Source organism: Crocuta crocuta, unplaced genomic scaffold (genome assembly GCF_008692635.1).
Source record: "Crocuta crocuta isolate KB4526 unplaced genomic scaffold, BGI_CrCroc_1.0 scaffold48, whole genome shotgun sequence".
In the NCBI taxonomy this organism is placed as follows: domain Eukaryota; kingdom Metazoa; phylum Chordata; class Mammalia; order Carnivora; family Hyaenidae; genus Crocuta; species Crocuta crocuta.
The window spans coordinates 3,473,674-3,491,654 of record NW_027533089.1 but is presented as its reverse complement, the minus strand read 5'-3'; the positions used below and the strand labels follow the sequence as shown (position 1 = coordinate 3,491,654).

The 17,981-nt window shown below is 36.4% G+C and overlaps 1 protein-coding gene across 2 annotated transcripts in view; it reads left to right on the top strand.

The window, feature by feature from the left end:
• Positions 1–17,981, top strand: part of AGL (amylo-alpha-1,6-glucosidase and 4-alpha-glucanotransferase) — an 82,587-nt gene that overhangs the window by 57,028 nt on the left and 7,578 nt on the right. The window contains exons 27-31 of one of the 2 annotated variants that reach the window (XM_077746057.1): positions 961–1,072; positions 12,196–12,331; positions 13,621–13,733; positions 14,552–14,763; positions 15,999–16,096. In XM_077746057.1, the coding sequence (XP_077602183.1) occupies positions 961–1,072; positions 12,196–12,331; positions 13,621–13,733; positions 14,552–14,763; positions 15,999–16,096 (671 nt within the window). Of the gene's footprint in view, positions 1–960; positions 1,073–12,195; positions 12,332–13,620; positions 13,734–14,551; positions 14,764–15,998; positions 16,097–17,981 lie in introns of those variants that run through there. The other variant, XM_077746058.1, reaches the window with a different exon arrangement.

The window sequence follows — 17,981 nt, the reverse complement described above, 5'->3', positions numbered from 1 at the left end:
ATAGGAAATGCCATGCATAAAAGAGAAACAGATAATCTAGTAGGTGGTTCTGAGTGAGGGCTTCATAAAGTAGCTAAAATATCACCTCAACTGAACCTTAAAAGGTGAGTAGGATTTCAGCAGAGATGAGGGAAATTGTGAGAAGACATCAAAGATGAAAGGAAAAATAAAGTGCAGGGTAGATTGAAGCACAGTTTAGGACATGCTACTCAGTCTAATTTTGACCTTTTGTGCAGGGCACCTGCAGGGTAGTAAGAGATGGTGGAATGAGTGAACCAGGTTGTGGAGAGCCTGATCATCAAACCACATTGTTCAAAGTTTATTTTATGAAAAGTGCAGAAAAAATAAACATTTTGCATGGTTTTCTTCCCAGTCAATAATGTACAATGATACTGTACTTTTGCCACTGCTGATCTACCTTTATATTATAGTTTGTTTGGTATGTGATTGTGGGGACTTCTAAACCATCTTACAGTTAGCAGAGATCTGTGTCCCCGTGATATTTTTATCAGGAAGTATTCAAAGAACATTTGTCAAAAAAGTTTTTACCTAAAGTGTCACGTTAGCTTGTAGTTTATCCCCATGGCTATATATGTGTGGATGAGTAAAAACAGCAATGCCAACTTAAAGTTTAGATTTCTGTAGAAGCTAAATACATTTATTAGCTGCATAGTTCACTCAGATGGAAACCATACAAACTCACAAGATTCATTTTCATGTGTCAGCAAAATTACAAACTATTTCATATCAAGACATGAATAGTCAAAACTACAGTATGTTAAATACTCATATGCCAGAGGTGGACTGTTTGATGTGGGGTGTAAGGGCTTTCTTCCCAGCCCCACCCCATTTCTCTTCCAGAGGAAAATATGTTTTCACAAAATTTCCATTGTGGGATTTGGAAGAAGGTAAAAAAAACACAATTTCTAACAGGAATAACATTCATTGTGTCTCAAACAGGATCAACCATTGTTTGAATTAATACAGGAAGTAATGCAGAGACACGTGCATGGTATACAGTTCCGAGAAAGGAATGCTGGGCCACAGATAGATCGAAACATGAAGGATGAAGGTACATAATTTTACACAATAAAGATTTCCTGATGAGGTAGAATTAAACTTTGTAATTATTCATGATTTTTTTTTAAGTGTATTTATTTGTTTTGAGAGAGAGAGAGAGAGAGAGAGAAAACAGAGGCGGGGCAGAGAGAGAGGGAGAGAGAGAGAAGCCCAAGCAGGTTCTGCACTGTCAGCACAGAGCCCAACGTGGGGCTCAATCCCACAAACTGTGAGATCATCAACTGAGCCAAAACCAAGAGTCAGACGCTTAATTGACTGAGCCACCCAGGCACCCCTAATTGTCATATTTTATTTGTGTGTGAAACTTCAGAATATAATGATGAGAAAGATTAACACAGTTTCTAATCTCACAGGTTTAGCTTTAGCTTCTAGAGGAAAGATAAATTTTTGTATCTTTTGCCAGCCAATTTGAAAGGTAGTTTTGTTGGTTGCACTTATAAGAATAAATGAGTGCTTCCTATGTGCTGGGCATTATGCTAACTACTTCACCTATGTTGTTCCCATTTAACGCTCCCAAGACTGTTGGGGATGCATAATTTTGTTCCCAGGTGTATTGATAAGGTGACTGAAGCAGAGTAGCTTGCCCAGAGTCACACAGCTACTAAGTGGTGGAACTAGGACTTCATCCACAATCTGTCTGTCTCTATAACTTAGGCTCTTACAAGATTCTTTTTGTAAAAAGGTTTGTCTACAGAGTTACAATAGATATATTTTTAACCTCTTTTAAGTTTATCATATTCTTATTTTTATGGCCCACTATCATCATCAGCCCATACAAGGCCAGTGATAATTTATGTTATCACCCATCCCCCTAGAGACATTCTAACAGGAAGGAAGATCAAGACACATGCAGGGCGGGGCACTTGGGTGGCTTAGTCGGTTAAGCATCCGACTTTCGCTTGGGTCATGATCTCGCGGTTCGTGGGTTCGAGCCCCGCGTCGGGCTCTGTGCTGACTGTCAGCTCAGAGCCTGGAGCCAATTTCAGTCTGTATCTCCCTCTCTCTCTGACCCTCCCCTGCTCACGCTGTCTCTCTCTCTCCTAGAAATAAATAAAAAATATTAAAAAAAAAAAAAAGACACATGCAGGGCGTACAGTACATATACATTTGCTGTATATTTATGTACTATTCTGTGAAACATATACTGCTTTATGTGCATGCAGATTTTAACTTTTTCATTTTGAAAGAACTTGAGACTGATAGAAAGCAAAAATAATACATAAGAGTATCCCGAGGCCTTCTTCCAGCTTCCCCAATGACGGTATCTTATCTACTGTATCTATACCTTACTGTAACACAGTATCAAAATCAGGAAGCTGACATGAGTTCAATACTGTTAACTAGACCATAGACTATATTCAGTTTCCACCATTCTTACGTTAATTCATTTGTGTGTACCTGTGTGTGTGTGTGTGTGTGTGTGTGTGTGGTTCTGTGTGATTTTGCCCCAGGTATAGCTTCATGTAACCACTGCCATAATCAAGATAAAGAACTGCTCCATCACCACAAAGGTCTTCTTTGAGCTACCCCTTCAGACTCACACCAACAATCCCTGGTCTCTGGCAACTGCTAATCTGTTCTGCATCTCTATAATTTTGTCATTTTTAAATTTTTAAAATTATTTTTTAATATAATTTATTGTCAAACTGGCTTACATACAACACCCAGTGTTCATCCCAACAAGTGCCCTCCTCAAAGCCCATCACCTGTTTTCCCTCTCCCCATCCCCATCAACCCTCAGTTTGTTCTTTGTATTTAAGAGTATATAGTTTTGTCCTTTTAACAATGTTTATAAATGGAATCATATAGCATGTAAGTTTTTGAGATAGATTCTTTCACTAAGCATATTCCCTTTGTGGTCCACCCAACCTGTTGCATGTATTGGTAGTTTGTTCCTTTTTATTGCTCAGTAGTATTCTTTTCCATGGATGTAACATTCATTTGTTGAAGGACATTCTGGTTATTTCCATTTTTTGGTTAATATAAATAAAGCTAATATGAGCACTTATATACAGGGGTTTGTATGAACATAAATTTTCATTTCTCTGGGACAAATGCCCAAGAATTTGATTGGGTCATATGGTAAGTATGGATTTTGTTTTATAAAAAACTGCCTAACTATTTTCCAAAGTGGAGTACGATTTTACATTCTCATCCACAAACTTGATAGATCCAATTTCTCCACATCCTCAGCAGCATTTGACCTTAATCACTTTTTTTAAGCTCTTCTGATAGTTGGGTACACCACTACCCATTGTGGTTTTAATTTGCATTTCCCTAATGACTAATTGTATTGAACATCCATTCATGTGCTTATTTGCCATTTGTATCTCTTTTTCATGAAATGTCTGTCTTTCGTCCATTTTTTAATTGGAGTGTTGTTTTTTTCCACTATTGAGGTTTATTCTATTTGTGGCAAAATATAACATGTTTAGCATTTTACCATAAAATACATCATTTTAACCATTTTAAGTGTACAGTGGCTTTGAGTACATTCACATTATTATGTAACCATAATCACTATCCATCTCCAGAACTTTTCATCATCTTAAACTCTGAAACTCTGTACCCAGTAGACAGTAATTCCCCATTCCCTCCTCCCTAATCCCTGGTAATCACTATTCTACTTTCTGCCTGTGTAAATTGGATGATTCTACACACCTCATATGTACATGGAATCATACAGAATTTGTCCTTTTGTGTCTGGCTGATTGCACTTAGCATTGCTATATCAGAGCTATGTATATGATACTCTTATGATCTTTGATTAAGTACTACCAAGTTTCTTTCCATAGTTATACACCAGTTGATATCCCCACTAACAATCAAAGTAGCTCTCACGTGCCCACCCACATTTTCCACTCATCTCATGGGTGTAAAGTAACATGGAATTATTGTTATTTACAATATTCCTATCACTGATGAATTTGAGTATTATTCATAGGTTTATTATCCTTTTTAGAAAGTTTCCTTTTCTATAAATTGTCCTTTAGTGTTCTTTGCCTTTTCTCGTCTTTTAGCATTCCTGTGTTTTTCTTGTTGATTTCAAGGAGTCCCTCATATATTCTACAGCAATAAACTTTTTTTTTAAATTTTTTTTTAATGTTTTATTTATTTCTAGGAGAGAGAGAGAGACAGCATGAGCAGGGGAGGGTCAGAGAGAGAGGGAGTCACAGACTCTGAAACAAGCTCCAGGCTCTGAGCTGGCAGTCAGCACAGAGCCCGACGCGGGGCTCGAACCCACCAACCGCGAGATCATGACCTAAGCGAAAGTCGGACGCTTAACCGACTAAGCCACCCAGGCACCCCTACAGCAATAAACTTTTATGTGTAATATGATCATCCTTTCTTTCCATATCTCTTACAACATCCTTCAAGATTTATTTGAGTTAACTCAATGAGTTAATCTCATTTATTTGTTTCTTATGAAACCTCTCAGAACAGTGCCTAGTAAAAAGTGATATATAACTTGCTGTAGTTGTTTTTATGGTTGTGATGTGAACACTATCTTCAAAAGTGTTTTTAATTTTTCTCTTTAAGTTTTTTAATGTTTTATTTATTTTTGAGAGAGAGGGAGAGACAGCATAAGCAGGGGAGGGTCAGAGAGAGAGGGAGACACAGAATCCGAAGACAGGCTCCAAGCTGTGAGCTCGCGTCAGCACAGAGTCCAACATGGGGCTCAAACCCACGAACCGTGAGATCATGACCTGAGCTGAAGTTGGACGCTTAACTGACTGAGCCACCCAGGCACCCCTCTCTTTAATTTTTTTAAATGTTTATTTATTTTTGTTTTTTTTTAATTTTTTTAACATTTATTTATTTTTGAGAGAGAGAGACAGAGCATGAGCAGGCAAGGGGCAGAGAGAGAGAGGGAGACACAGAATCCGAAGACAGGCTCCAAGCTGTGAGCTCGCGTCAGCACAGAGTCCAACATGGGGCTCAAACCCACGAACCGTGAGATCATGACCTGAGCTGAAGTCAGAGGCTTAACTGACTGAGCCACCCAGGCGCCCTGTTTATTTATTTTTGAAAGAGAGAAAGATAGAGCACAGAGAGAGGGAGAGAGAGAATCCCAAGTAGGCTCCATACTGTCAGTATAGAGCCAGACACTGAGCTTGAACTCACAAACCATGAGATCATGACCTGAGCTGAAATCAAAAGACAGACGCTTAACCAACTGAGCCACCCAGGTGCCCCTCCTTTTTAAATTTTTATTCAAATTCTAGTTAGTTAACAAACAGTGCAATATTGGTTTCAGGAGTGGAATTCAGGGGCACCTGGGTGGCTCAGTCAGTTGAGCATCCAACTCCAGCTCAGGTCATGAACTTCCAGTTCATTAAGTTTGAGCCCTGTATCAGGCTCTCTGCAGTCAACACAGAGCCTTCTTTGGATCCTCTGTTCCCTTCTGTATCTCAAAAATAAACATTTAGGGGCACTTGGGTGGCTCAGTCAGTTAAGTGTCTGACTTCAGATCAGGTCATGATCTCACAGTTTATGAATTTGAGCCCCACATCAGGCTCTGTACTGACAGCTCAGAGCCTGGAGCCTGCTTCAGATTCTGTCTCCCTCTTTTTCTGCTCCTCCACTGCTTGTGTTCTGTCTCTGTCTCTCAAAAATAAACATTAAAAAAATTTTTAAGAAATGAACATTTAAATAAATTAATAAATCTTGTTTAAAAAAAAAAAGGAGTAGAATTGAGTGATTCATCACTTACATACAACACCCAGCACTCATCACAAGTGCCCTCTTTAGTACCCATCACCTGTCTAGCCCGTCTCACATCTACCTCCCTCCATCAACCCTTAGTTTGTTCTCTGTCGTTAAGAGTCCTTATGTTTTATTTCCCTCTCTCTCTTTTTTATTCCCCTTCCTATATGTTCATCTGTTTTGTTTCTTAAATTCTATATACGAGTGAAATCATACAGTATTTGTCTTTTTCTGACTGGCTTATTTTGCTTAGAATAATACATTCTAGCTCTGTCCACATCATTGCAAGTGGCAAGATTTCATTCTTTTTGATGGTTGAGTATTAGTCTGGTGTGGGTGACTGTGTTTGTGTGTACACATTCTTTATCCATTTGTTAGTGGACATTTGGGCTCTTTTTATAGTTTGGCTATTGTTGATAAAAGTTTTTATTTTTGGTTTTTATTTTTTAAAGTGTTTTATAATGTTTATTTTTGAGAGAGAGAGAGAGAGAGAATGCGAGTGGGGGAGGGACAGAGAGAGGGAGACACAGAATCTGAAGCAGGCTCCAGGCTCTCAGCTGTCAGCACAGAGCCCAACGCAGAGCTCAAACTCACAGACTGTGAGATCATAAACTGAACTGAAGGCAGATGCTTAGCCGACTGAGCCACCAGGTGCCCCAATAAAACAATGTTTGTTTTTTTTTAATTTTTTTTAACATCTTATTTACTGAGAGACAGAGAGAGACAAAGCATGAGCATGGGAGGGGCAGAGAGAGAGGGAGACACAAAATCCGAAGCAGGCTCCATGCTCCAAGCTATGAGCACAGAGCCTGATGCGGGGCTTGAACTCATGAACAGTGAGATCATGACCTGAGCCGAAGTCAAACACTCCACTGACTGAGCCACCCAGGCGCCCCAAGAATGTTTTAAAAGTTGGATAATGTGTCAAAACTTCTAAGGCATTGAATGACTGGAAAAATTTTTTAAGCTTTTTATTTACTTTTTTTATGTTGATTTATTTTTTTATAAGTTTTTTTAAAAAAATTTAATGTTTTATTTATTTCTGAGAGAGAGAGAGACAGCATGAGCTGGGGAGGGTCAGAGAGAGAGGGAGACACAGAATCTGAAGCAGGCTCCAGGCTCTGAGCTAGCTGTCAGCACAGTTGGGCTTGAACCCACAAACCCATGAGATCATGACCTGAGCCGAACTCGGATGCTTAACCAACTGAGCCACCCAGGTGCCCCACAAGTTCTTTTTTTCTCAATATTTAAAAAAATATTATTCTGTTGTGTTCTTGCTTTCAATCTTTCTATTGAAGGTCTGTTGACCTAGATCTTGTTCCATTATTGGTGATCTACTCTTTCACGAAGCTTTTAGAACCATCTCTATATCTTCATTCAGGATTTTATTCTAACTATTCTTTCAGTCTGCAATCTTCTCTTAATTCTGGGATATTTATCATTTTATTTCTTCAAATATTTCCTCTCCTCTTTCTCCTTTCTGGGAGTACTGGATATTGTCTTCTTTATTTCTAACCCCCGCAGCTTTTAGCTATGTTCTTCTTTTTTTTTTTTAAGTGTTTTTAATGTTTACTTATTTTTGAGAGAGAGAGAGAGAGAAAGAGAGCACATGCTGGGGAGGGGCAGAGAGAGAGGGAGAAACAGAACCTGAAGCAGCCTCCAAGCTCTGAGCTGTGAGCACAGAGCTCAATGTGTTGCTCGAACTCACAAACCGTGAGATCATGACCTGAGCCAAAGTCAGGTGTTTAACCCACTGAGACACCCAGGTGCCCCATAGCTCTACTCTTCTATTTTCTCTTATCTATTTTTTCCTTATCCATTCCTGCTGCCTCTGAAGGATTTTCAATCTGATCTTCCATCTCACTAATTCATTCTTCAGCTATATCCATTTATAATCTAGTCCCTTTATTGTTTTCTTTATTAAGGCTACTAAAAACTTTAGACCTAACATCTCCACTTGGTCATTTTTAATGATTTTTGTCAGTATGGTTAATGTCTTTGGGAATATTATTATGTCTTTGAGAATATTTATTTTTGTTTATTTTATATTATTGGTCCATCTGTTCCAATAATTCTGCTACTGGTAGAATATGTTACTCAGTTTCTTTTTTTGTTTATTTTTTAAAGATTTTATTTTTTAAGTTAATTTGAGAGAGAGTGTGTGAATAGGGGAGGGGCAGAGAGAGAGAGAGAGAGAGAGAGAGAGAGAATCCCAAGCAGACTCCATGCCCTGCACAGAGCCCCAACACAGGGCTCAGTCTCATGACCATGAGATCATGACCTGAGCTGAAATCAAGAGTCAGACACTTAACCTACTGAGCCACCCAGGCACCCCTTAAAGGTTTTATTTTTAAGTTAATCTCCATACCTAGCATGAGGCTTGAACTCACAACTGCAAGATCAAGAGTCTCACACTCTACCAACTGAGACAGGCACCCTGCTTCTTTCTCTTTTATAGTGGTTAGAGTCATCTGGTATATAATGTTTTCTTTTTCTCAATAAGCTTATGTTCCCTTGATGATTAGTAACTACACAGAGCTCTGAAAAGAGAAAATCTCCTTAGCTTATACCACCACAACTGTGAAAGCAAAGATAGAGTGAAAGCTCAAGAGTGGCTGGTCAATTTTCATTTACTTTTATCAGTTTCTCCCCAAAATGTGAATTTTTCAGATCAATACCTCATACTTACTTCTGTAGTTTCTCTAGGGTTGATTTTGGGGAGAGAGCCAATAGCTTAGGATACTCTGCTGTTTCATCAGAAACTACAAAAATAGGATTTCTTTGTACTTTTTTGTACATTTGAAGCAACCCATTCTTTTATAGTTACATTAGCCGATGTACCTTTTTGTGTATGTTTCTGTTGACCTTCTCTAAATCTCTGAGAGGAAAACCACTATTGATTGTGCAATTACTGTCATATATTTAATATCAGATAAATTAAAAGCATCCTTGCCTTTGTGTATTACTTTGCATACATTTTCCAGAGGCTGGTACCTCTGTCCTGAGCTCACAGTACAGGGAATAGGAAGGAGAGGTCGGCAGGTAGTTTGCCCAAGGACATACACAGATAGTCCATTCATAAACATGAGAGAAGCATTCAGTCTTACAGAACTCAAACAAATTCATATTAAAGTGGGTCACCATTTTTCCCCTACTAAATTATCATGAGAGACTGGAGAGCATGAAAGAAAGGGCCAATGCTAGAAGCAGACTTGCTATCTTAAAAATCCCATCTCTGCTCATTTTCTAGCTGTGTTCCCTTGGATAGGTTTTAACTTCTCTTTGGCCCTCTCTTCTACATTTGTAAAAGGGTGATAGCAGTAGTGCCTACCCCCAAGGTTGATTTGAGGATTCAATGAAACGTGTGTTAAAGCACTTAGAGCAGTGCATGGCACATAGTGAGTGCTGTAAGTCTACTGTTTATTATTAGCAAGAAAACAACATATTCATTTGCTGGGACTGCCATAACAAAGCACCACACACTGACTGGGTGGCTTAAATGACAGAAATATATCGTCTCTCAGTACTAGAGGCTAGGAGTCCAAAATTTGGGTGTTGGCAGGGTTGACTTAACCTTTGGGCTATGAGAGAGGATATGTTCCAGGCCTGTCTCCGTAGCTAGTAGATGGCCATGTTCATGGTTACATGGTGTTCTCCTTGTATCATCACATCAGCTTCCTTCTGTGCATTGTCTGTGCACAGAATTCCTCATCTTATAAGGACACTAGTCAAATTGGATTAAAGCTCAGGCTAATGACCTTATCTTAATGTGATTAACTTTTTAAAATTCCTTTGTGGAAATAAGGTCACATTCTGATGTGCTGGGGTTAAGACTTCAACATATGAATTTGGGCATTCACACAATTCAATCCATAACAAACAGTAATAAAAGATTCTGGTTTTGAGAGATATTCAGATACTACTGATGGCATTGTAAATTGATTCATTCTTCTTGAAAAGCAACTTGGAGAGAGAGAGATCCAGATATGCTCTATGAGCTATAAAACATTCACATGTTTTTGTTTATAAAGTTATTCCATTTCTGGGAATCTAGTCCATGAAATCATCTAAAACAAAAAAGCCATATTACATGATATTGACCATAACATTTCTTATATTCACAGAAAAGAATGAAATAATTCTAAGAGGAAATGTTTACATTGACTTCATTTGTTTTGTTTTAATGTTTATTTATTTTGAGAGAGAGAGTGTATGTGAGTATGAGAGGGGTAGGGGCAGACAGAGGGGGAGAGACAGAATCCCAAGCTCGATTCCCACAGGGAATCGATCCCACGAACTGTGAGATTATGACCTGAGCCTAAACCAAGAGCTTGTTACTTAAACTGAGCCACCCAGGTGCCCCTGTTTACATTTCCTTGAATGAAAAATTATGTAATTCCTACAAATTATAATTTTTATAATTTGTGTAATATTTAAATATTAAGAACTATATGGGTGTTAAATCTAATACATGAAAAATAGTTAGATATAAAATATTTACGAAAATTTTACTATTATGTGAAAAGACTAGGAAGGAATACATAAATGTAATAGTTTTTGTTAGGGTAATAGGATCATGGACTCTTGTTTTTGCTCTTTTTTTAAACACTTGTTTTTTTGTTTTTAATTTTTTTTTATTTCTTAGAGAGAGAGAGACAGCTTGAGCAGGGGAGGGTCAGAGAGAGAGGGAGACACAGAATCTGAAGCAGGCTCCAGGCTCTGAGCTAGCTGTCAGCACAGAGCCCAATGTGGGGCACGAACCCACGAACCACGAGATCATAACCTGAGCCGAAGCCAGACGCTTAACCGACTGAGCCACCCAGGTGCCCCTTTAAACACTTGTTTTTAATGTGAAATGATAATCTTTTTAAGTGATCTATTTCAACTATTTCAGATAACTCACTAACTCACTGACAAATTTTGACATAAACTCAAAAACTTATATTCCTTCTTGCATGTTCTAAATTACATTTTAAACAGTAGTTAGGGATGCCTGAGTGGCTCAGTCAGTTAAGCATCCAACTTTGGCTCAGGTCATGATCTCACAGTTTGTGAGTTCAAGCCCCATATCAGGTGAGTTGGAGTCCTGCTTCGGGATTCTCTCAGTCTTCCTCTCTCCCCCTCTCTCTACCCATTGTGAGATTCTCTGTCTCCCTCTCCTTCTGTCCCTTGCTCACTCATTCTCTCTCTCTCAAAAAACAAAACAAAACGATAGTTAAACTCCATTTACTTAATTTATTGTTTGTAATGGTAACATACAAATTTTATACCTGATTGAACTGGTAAAAATCATTGATACTTTTTTATCTTTCAGTAAGAAACTAAATAGATATAGATTTTATATTTAAAAGAACATTTTTTATATCTCTGAATTATTTGTTTTTAGATTTAATTGTAAAACATTTCAGTTAGAGAAAACAACATAAATTATACATTGAAACCTAGAAATAAAATTAGATATTAACATTTGGTCATATTTTCTTCAGATCTTTCTGTTTTGCTTTGAAAATAAATAAACCATTAGAGATGTATGTAAAGCTTCATCATCTCTCTCTCTTCCCTCCCTTTCTAAAATTAATGACTATGCTATAATCAGGGTTTATTATTTACATGTATGTTTTGCATTTTATGAATTTGTGTTTGAGTATATGTGAAAAGATATATGTAAATATATTATGTATGTATATCATGTATATACAATATATATGTATAGTTTATAGTATATATTAAGTATATAATATAGTATATTCAGTATATAATATGGTAAACATAATGTATATTATATAGTATATATTCAGTATATAATATAGTATATGTTCAGTATATTATATAATATATACACATAACTATTTTATATGTTTTTAAATTTTATACAAATATTATTGTATTAGACATAGTCATATAGACATATATGGTTGTATATGTTAGTATTGTCTATATTTTAAACTTTTAAGAAAAGATATCTTAATTTGCATATCCTTTTGCAACTTTGTTTGCTCAATCATTTTGTTTGGGGGTTTTGTCCATTGTGATTCATGTAAATCTAGTTCGTTAATTTGAAATGGTAGAGAGTTTTACACCCTATGAATAAAGCACGGTGTTTGTTCACTCCTCTGTTCAACAGTTATTTATTTCCTCGCTAATACAGTATTGCATTGAATATCCTTGTACATACCTTCATATGCCCATAGGTAAGGATTTCTCTAACGTATGTGTCTAGAAATGAAATATACCTTCATATGCCCATAGGTAAGGATTTCTCTAACGTATGTGTCTAGAAATGAAATCTCTCTGTGGTAGAACCTGCACATCTTCAGCTTTAGGCATTACCACATTGCTCTCCAGAGTAGCTGTCCAGTTTATTATATTCCTTTCAGATTTTATAAATGTGTCATTTTGCTTTTCCAGGCTTTAATATAACCGCAGGAGTTGACGAAGAAACAGGGTTTGTGTATGGAGGAAATCGCTTAAATTGCGGCACATGGATGGATAAAATGGGAGAAAGTGACAGAGCAAGAAACAGAGGAATCCCGGCCACTCCAAGGTAGTGTTCATTTGTATGGTGCCTTTGCTATTGTACCCTTTTTAAAACCACGTACTTGTGGAATCTTTTATTCTATTAACCACAGAATCTTCATACTAAATCAGTGAAAATCTTCCTCCCTGCCACTCCTCCCTCTCCCACAATACACACAAGTCTCTTGTTACAAGTCATCAAGTAAAGCTGTTTGTTCTTTTTGGGAAGTTCTCATGGGGTGATTCTCTACAAGCACCTCAAAGAGAAGTTTTATGATTCATTATCCCTCTAATTACGATCTTTTTTTAACCTGCAATGCTTTCATTGTAAACATTTCATTATGCCCATCTTTCATACATATAGAAAACAACCCATTATCCTGTCCTTTATAAAATACTTTTAGTTTCTCAAACCTTTTTTCCTCCTAAATTTTTTATCTTTTCTCCCATTATTTCTTTTTATGGTTTCAAATGCTTAATATAGTATCAAGTCTGAGAACCTCTTTTTTTATTATCTTCAGTCAGAACTATGAAAAAAATCATTTAATTGTAGCTATTGTTACATGCTTTGCAAGTTCTTTTTAAAGCTGTAGCTATTGTTACATGCTTTGCAAGTTCTTTTTATTTTATTTTATTTATTTATTTTTTTAATTTTTTTAATGNAGAGAGAGGGAGTCACAGACTGAAACAGGCTCCAGGCTCTGAGCTGGCAGTCAGCACAGAGCCCGACGCGGGGCTCGAACCCACGAACCGCGAGATCATGACCTAAGCGAAAGTCGGACGCTTAACCGACTAAGCCACCCAGGCGCCCCTGCAAGTTCTTTTTAAAGCATGATTATTTGGGTACATTATTAGGTCTCAGACTTCCCTTCCATTTTCCTTAAAAATGAACTTTCAGGGACACTGGGTAGCTCAGTGGATTGAACATCCAACTCTTGATTTCAGCTCAGGTCATGATCCTAGGGTCGTGNATTCTTTCCCTGGCCGTCTCCAGCCCTATATCCCATGTTTGCTGTCTGTGGACCTCTGTTTCAGTATTTTCTGATCCCTTCCCTTTTCCAGCTGCCGTCTCCTTTAACTCCAGAATCACCATTTCACTTCACACAACTTTTTTTAATTGTTAAGATGGGAAGCAGTGGCAAAATAATTAGAGGAGAAATTTCTTATATATGCAGTATACATTTCAATAAAGGGTTTTTATAGCTAGTTATTTTTATAATATATTAATTTTATAGATCATCAGAATTGTTTACTGAATGCCATTTAAGTAGTGCTTAAATGACCCAACTCACAGAGTAAAATTTACTTTAATTTTAGAGATGGGTCTGCTGTGGAAATTGTGGGCCTGAGTAAATCTGCTGTCCGTTGGTTGCTGGAATTATCCAAAAAAAGAATTTTCCCTTATCATGAAGTCCGCATAAAAAGACATGGTAAGTTTTGCGCTTTATTTTAAAAAAGACTTTAAATGTACGGTCTATACTCTTAATCTACATAATAATCATTTGACTCAATGAACTAATATTAGAAAACCCTTAAGATTAAGAGGAGAGAAAAAACATTAATTTACTAGTATGAAATTGTCACAAACCTGGTTACTAACCATATTTTTAAAGCAGCTTTGAACTGAGATATGAAAAGCATCATTGTTAATTGCTTTATTGTGCTATTCATTTCCTTAATGTGACTGAGCAAGCTGCTTTTTGTTAACACTTAGGAAATCTTTACATTCCTTTCTCTGGAGCTCTGCTGTCCAAAAGAAATATAATTTAAAATTTTCTAGTACTCACATTAAAAAATGTAAAAAGAATCAGGTGAAACTAATTATGGTAATATACTTTATTAACTCAATATGTGCTAAATATTATTTCAACATGTAATAAGCATGAAATTATTCATGAGCTGTTTTACATTCTTTTGTGGGGAGAGTATTTTCTCTGAATTCCAGTATATATTTACACTTCTGGCACTTCTTAATTCAGAGTAGCCTCATTTCAAGTGCACAGTAAATGTAACTTTATCAAACACGTTGAGAGTGATACAAAGACAAATCAGGGATCATTCACTGGAGTCTAATTCTTTCTGGTAATACAACAAAAAATATTTTTAATTTCAAGCTAGAGTCCTTCAAAAGACCCTGACACTTGTAATAAGTGGGTAATTTATTGCCTTGATATTACTCTTTGGCTGTAACTAAATGTATGGATTTCTTTGAATGTTTAAAACTGTCACGTCTTTTATCATGGTTCAGGAAAGGTTGTGACAATCTCATATGATGAGTGGAACAGAAAAATACAAGACAACTTTGAAAAGCTATTTTATGTGTCAGAAGACCCTTCCGACTGTAACGAAAAGCACCCTAATCTGGTTCACAAACGCGGCATATACAAGGATAGCTACGGAGCTTCAAGCCCCTGGTGTGACTATCAGCTCAGGCCTAATTTCACCATAGCAATGGTTGTAGTAAGTGAATTGCTTCTTTCAAATTTCAAAAATGTTGTGATAGGGCGTATTTAGTTCTTTATTCCCATTTGTTTTCAAATTCATGTAGTTGCCAGAAAGTAAATTGTTTACTAGCTAGTTTTATATAGTCTTTTTAAATGAATTAAGCATTATGCATACCACCCTTTACCTATGACATTCGGTATCAAAAAATAAAAAATAATAGACGATGACTAATGGAGTGCTTACCAATGTTTTTCATATCATAGCACACATAGAAAACAATGATACACAGTACATTGGGCTAAATGAATTAGGTTGATCATGCCACATGCAACTGCTTCAGTTAGCCCTAGGCCCCACCCAACTTGAAAGCTGGTGGCATCTGTATTTGGGCACACCTGTGCTCTGACCAGGGCCTGAGCACGCCAGCTGAAAAGATCTGGACTGCTGAACTAATGAATGTAGCTTCAACTCCTATTCTATTTCCTTTGTTGCATTGATGTAATTCATTCTAGAATTCTAGACTCTCTTTATTTTACCTCTACTTAGTCTAAAAATAAACTATAAGGACAGTAAAATAGAGATGGGATGTGTTCTTCCATGCATGCCTAGTTGTCTCCACCTTGTCAAAAAAAAAGTATTAAACATGGAACTATAAATTTCAGTAGAATAAAAAATGCAAAAAAAGAATAAAAAATGCAAAAGTACATAAAGATAGCTTCTATTCAGTGTGCATTTGATTTCGTTTAACCATTACAATTAATGCAGATTCTTAGCCACCAGTGCTTTCTCTCCTCCATATCACAAGTACACTTACTCATGCTGTTAGAGTGCAGGTCATTCTGTATTTTACTATGACCCCAAAAGCAAAAAAATGACTACTAGATATACTTAAAGGAAGCTATTGTAAATCTTCTGAAAAATAAATTAGATGGGTGTAAGTGTGTTCTGCCGTCATTACAGCTGAGGTAACTTCCTTTTGAAGCTCCTACACTTTCTTAAAAAGACACAAGGAAATAATCATGTCTAACAGCTTTCCTCACTTCTAAGGCCAAGGACAGCACTCCCACATCAGCTCCATAGCGTCAGATCTGGCTAAGCTGCTGCTGCACTTGAAACAATTTCTGAACCACACTGTATTTTTAAACCATTTTCATTTCTAAGTTTGTGAATAGTTAATGTTCCACTGTGAGTGGAAACTAATTCTTTTATGATTTTATAAAGTTTGAATATTCGCTTTTGATATTCATTAGGCTCCTGAGCTCTTTACTGCAGAAAAAGCATGGAAAGCTTTGGAGATTGCAGAAAAAAAATTGCTTGGTCCCCTCGGCATGAAAACTTTGGATCCAGAGTAAGTTAGAATATGAATATTAAGAATATTAGTCATATTGTATTCTATATATAATTATATTTATATTTAATATTGGCATGAAAAATTAGGAGCCAGAGTACATTGTAGTATAAGTATTAGGAATGTTGTTGATGTTATATTGCATCAACCATAATTTTTTTGCTTGTCAGTAAACTCTAAAATTGCATTCAAACTGAGTTTTTAAAAACACCATCTGTATCTTCATTAAACATCAGTGTTCACAATGCTTGTCCTATATTTAATAATCAGTAAGTTTTATGTTTATAAAACTAATATGTCATGAATATATCCTCACGCCTATTTTTTCTGATTGTAAAAGTAATACATGATTATTATGGACATTGGAAGTATACACATACTGGCTCTTCCGACATAGTCTTTATAAAGTTTTCCAAGGTATTACCCCTAGCACATCCCTCCATATTTCTTCTTTTTTAAATTTTTTATTAGTTTATTTATTTTGAGAGAGAGAGTGTGTGAGTGGTGGAGGGGTAGAAAGAGAGAATCCCAAGCAGGCTCTGCACTGTCAGCGGAGCTTAGGGCTCAATCTTACAAACAGCAAAATCACGACTTGAACCGAAATCAAGAATCAGACATGAAACCAACTGAGCCACCCAGGTGCCACCCCCCATATTACCAAATAATATGTGTATGCAACTATTTCTTGATTTTTAAAAAAAATATTAGACACTGTTTGGTTATTTCTTGTGGTAACAGATGAGGATTTAACTCTATCCTCACCAGCAGCCATTCCATTCTTTCTGTATAATTACACCACTATTTTTCTTTTGACCATTAACTGATTTTGTTTTTACTTTATAGTTAGGTGTTTATACCATTTTATGTTTCTTTTCCTTTACAACTTTCTTGAATTTCTAATGACCTCCATTTGTCTTCTGTGATTTTCTTCTAAAGTTTGATGCCCAAAATTAATTTGCTTTCTATATCAATAGGTGACCGAGTTGCATTTCTATATAATACCCTCACCTTTGTAGAATTTTCCTAATTTACTATGTACTTGTTTCAATCTTGAGGTGCAGACTTTTTGTATGTATACTTATCTGCATTCTGAAGTGTTCTGCACATTTTTCAGAGGTGTTATAAGCCATTGGTCAAAACTAAAACCCACAGTTGAACCTTACTCATTTGAAAATAAGTAAATAAATAAATACAGCTTACTCATGTGGCAAGTTCTGTCTCTCACTAAAGGAAAAAAGAAAACTAACAATTAAATTAAACTGAGTATAGATAACTACCTTGTGTTATCTGCTGCAATAAGCCTGTAATATTTTGTTCAGTTTATAAGTTTGTATAAATTTTCTATGTCCATTTGGTTACTATTTGTAATCTGATAATGTACTAACGTTAATTAATTTTTAAATAACTTAATGGAGAAGCTTAAAAACAATCTTTCCAATATGTAATATTTAATAAAACCATATCTTTAATGTTTACTAATTTATTTTGTATATATTTTAATTATCATAAGTATATTAGAAGCTTAGTGAAATAATTGAATTTAACTAATATTTAGTGCCAGACTAACTCCTTGAAGGCAAGATACCTGAATACTATATTTTTTTGTATTAGCCAGTAAGTATTTGTTAATCATTCCCTCACACAGTATTCCGTCACACACTATTATGGGGGTATTTTGGGGAGGCCTGGCTGGGCTCAATCAGTAGAGCATGTGATTTTTGTTCTCTGGGTTGTGAGTTCAAGCCCCATGGTGGTCAGAGAGCTTACTTAAAAACAAACAGGGTCGCCTGGGTAGCTCAGTTGGTTAAGCGTCTACCTTCGGTTCAGGTCATGATCTCCTGGTTCGTGGGTTCGAGCCCAACGTCAAGCTCTGTGCTGACAGCTA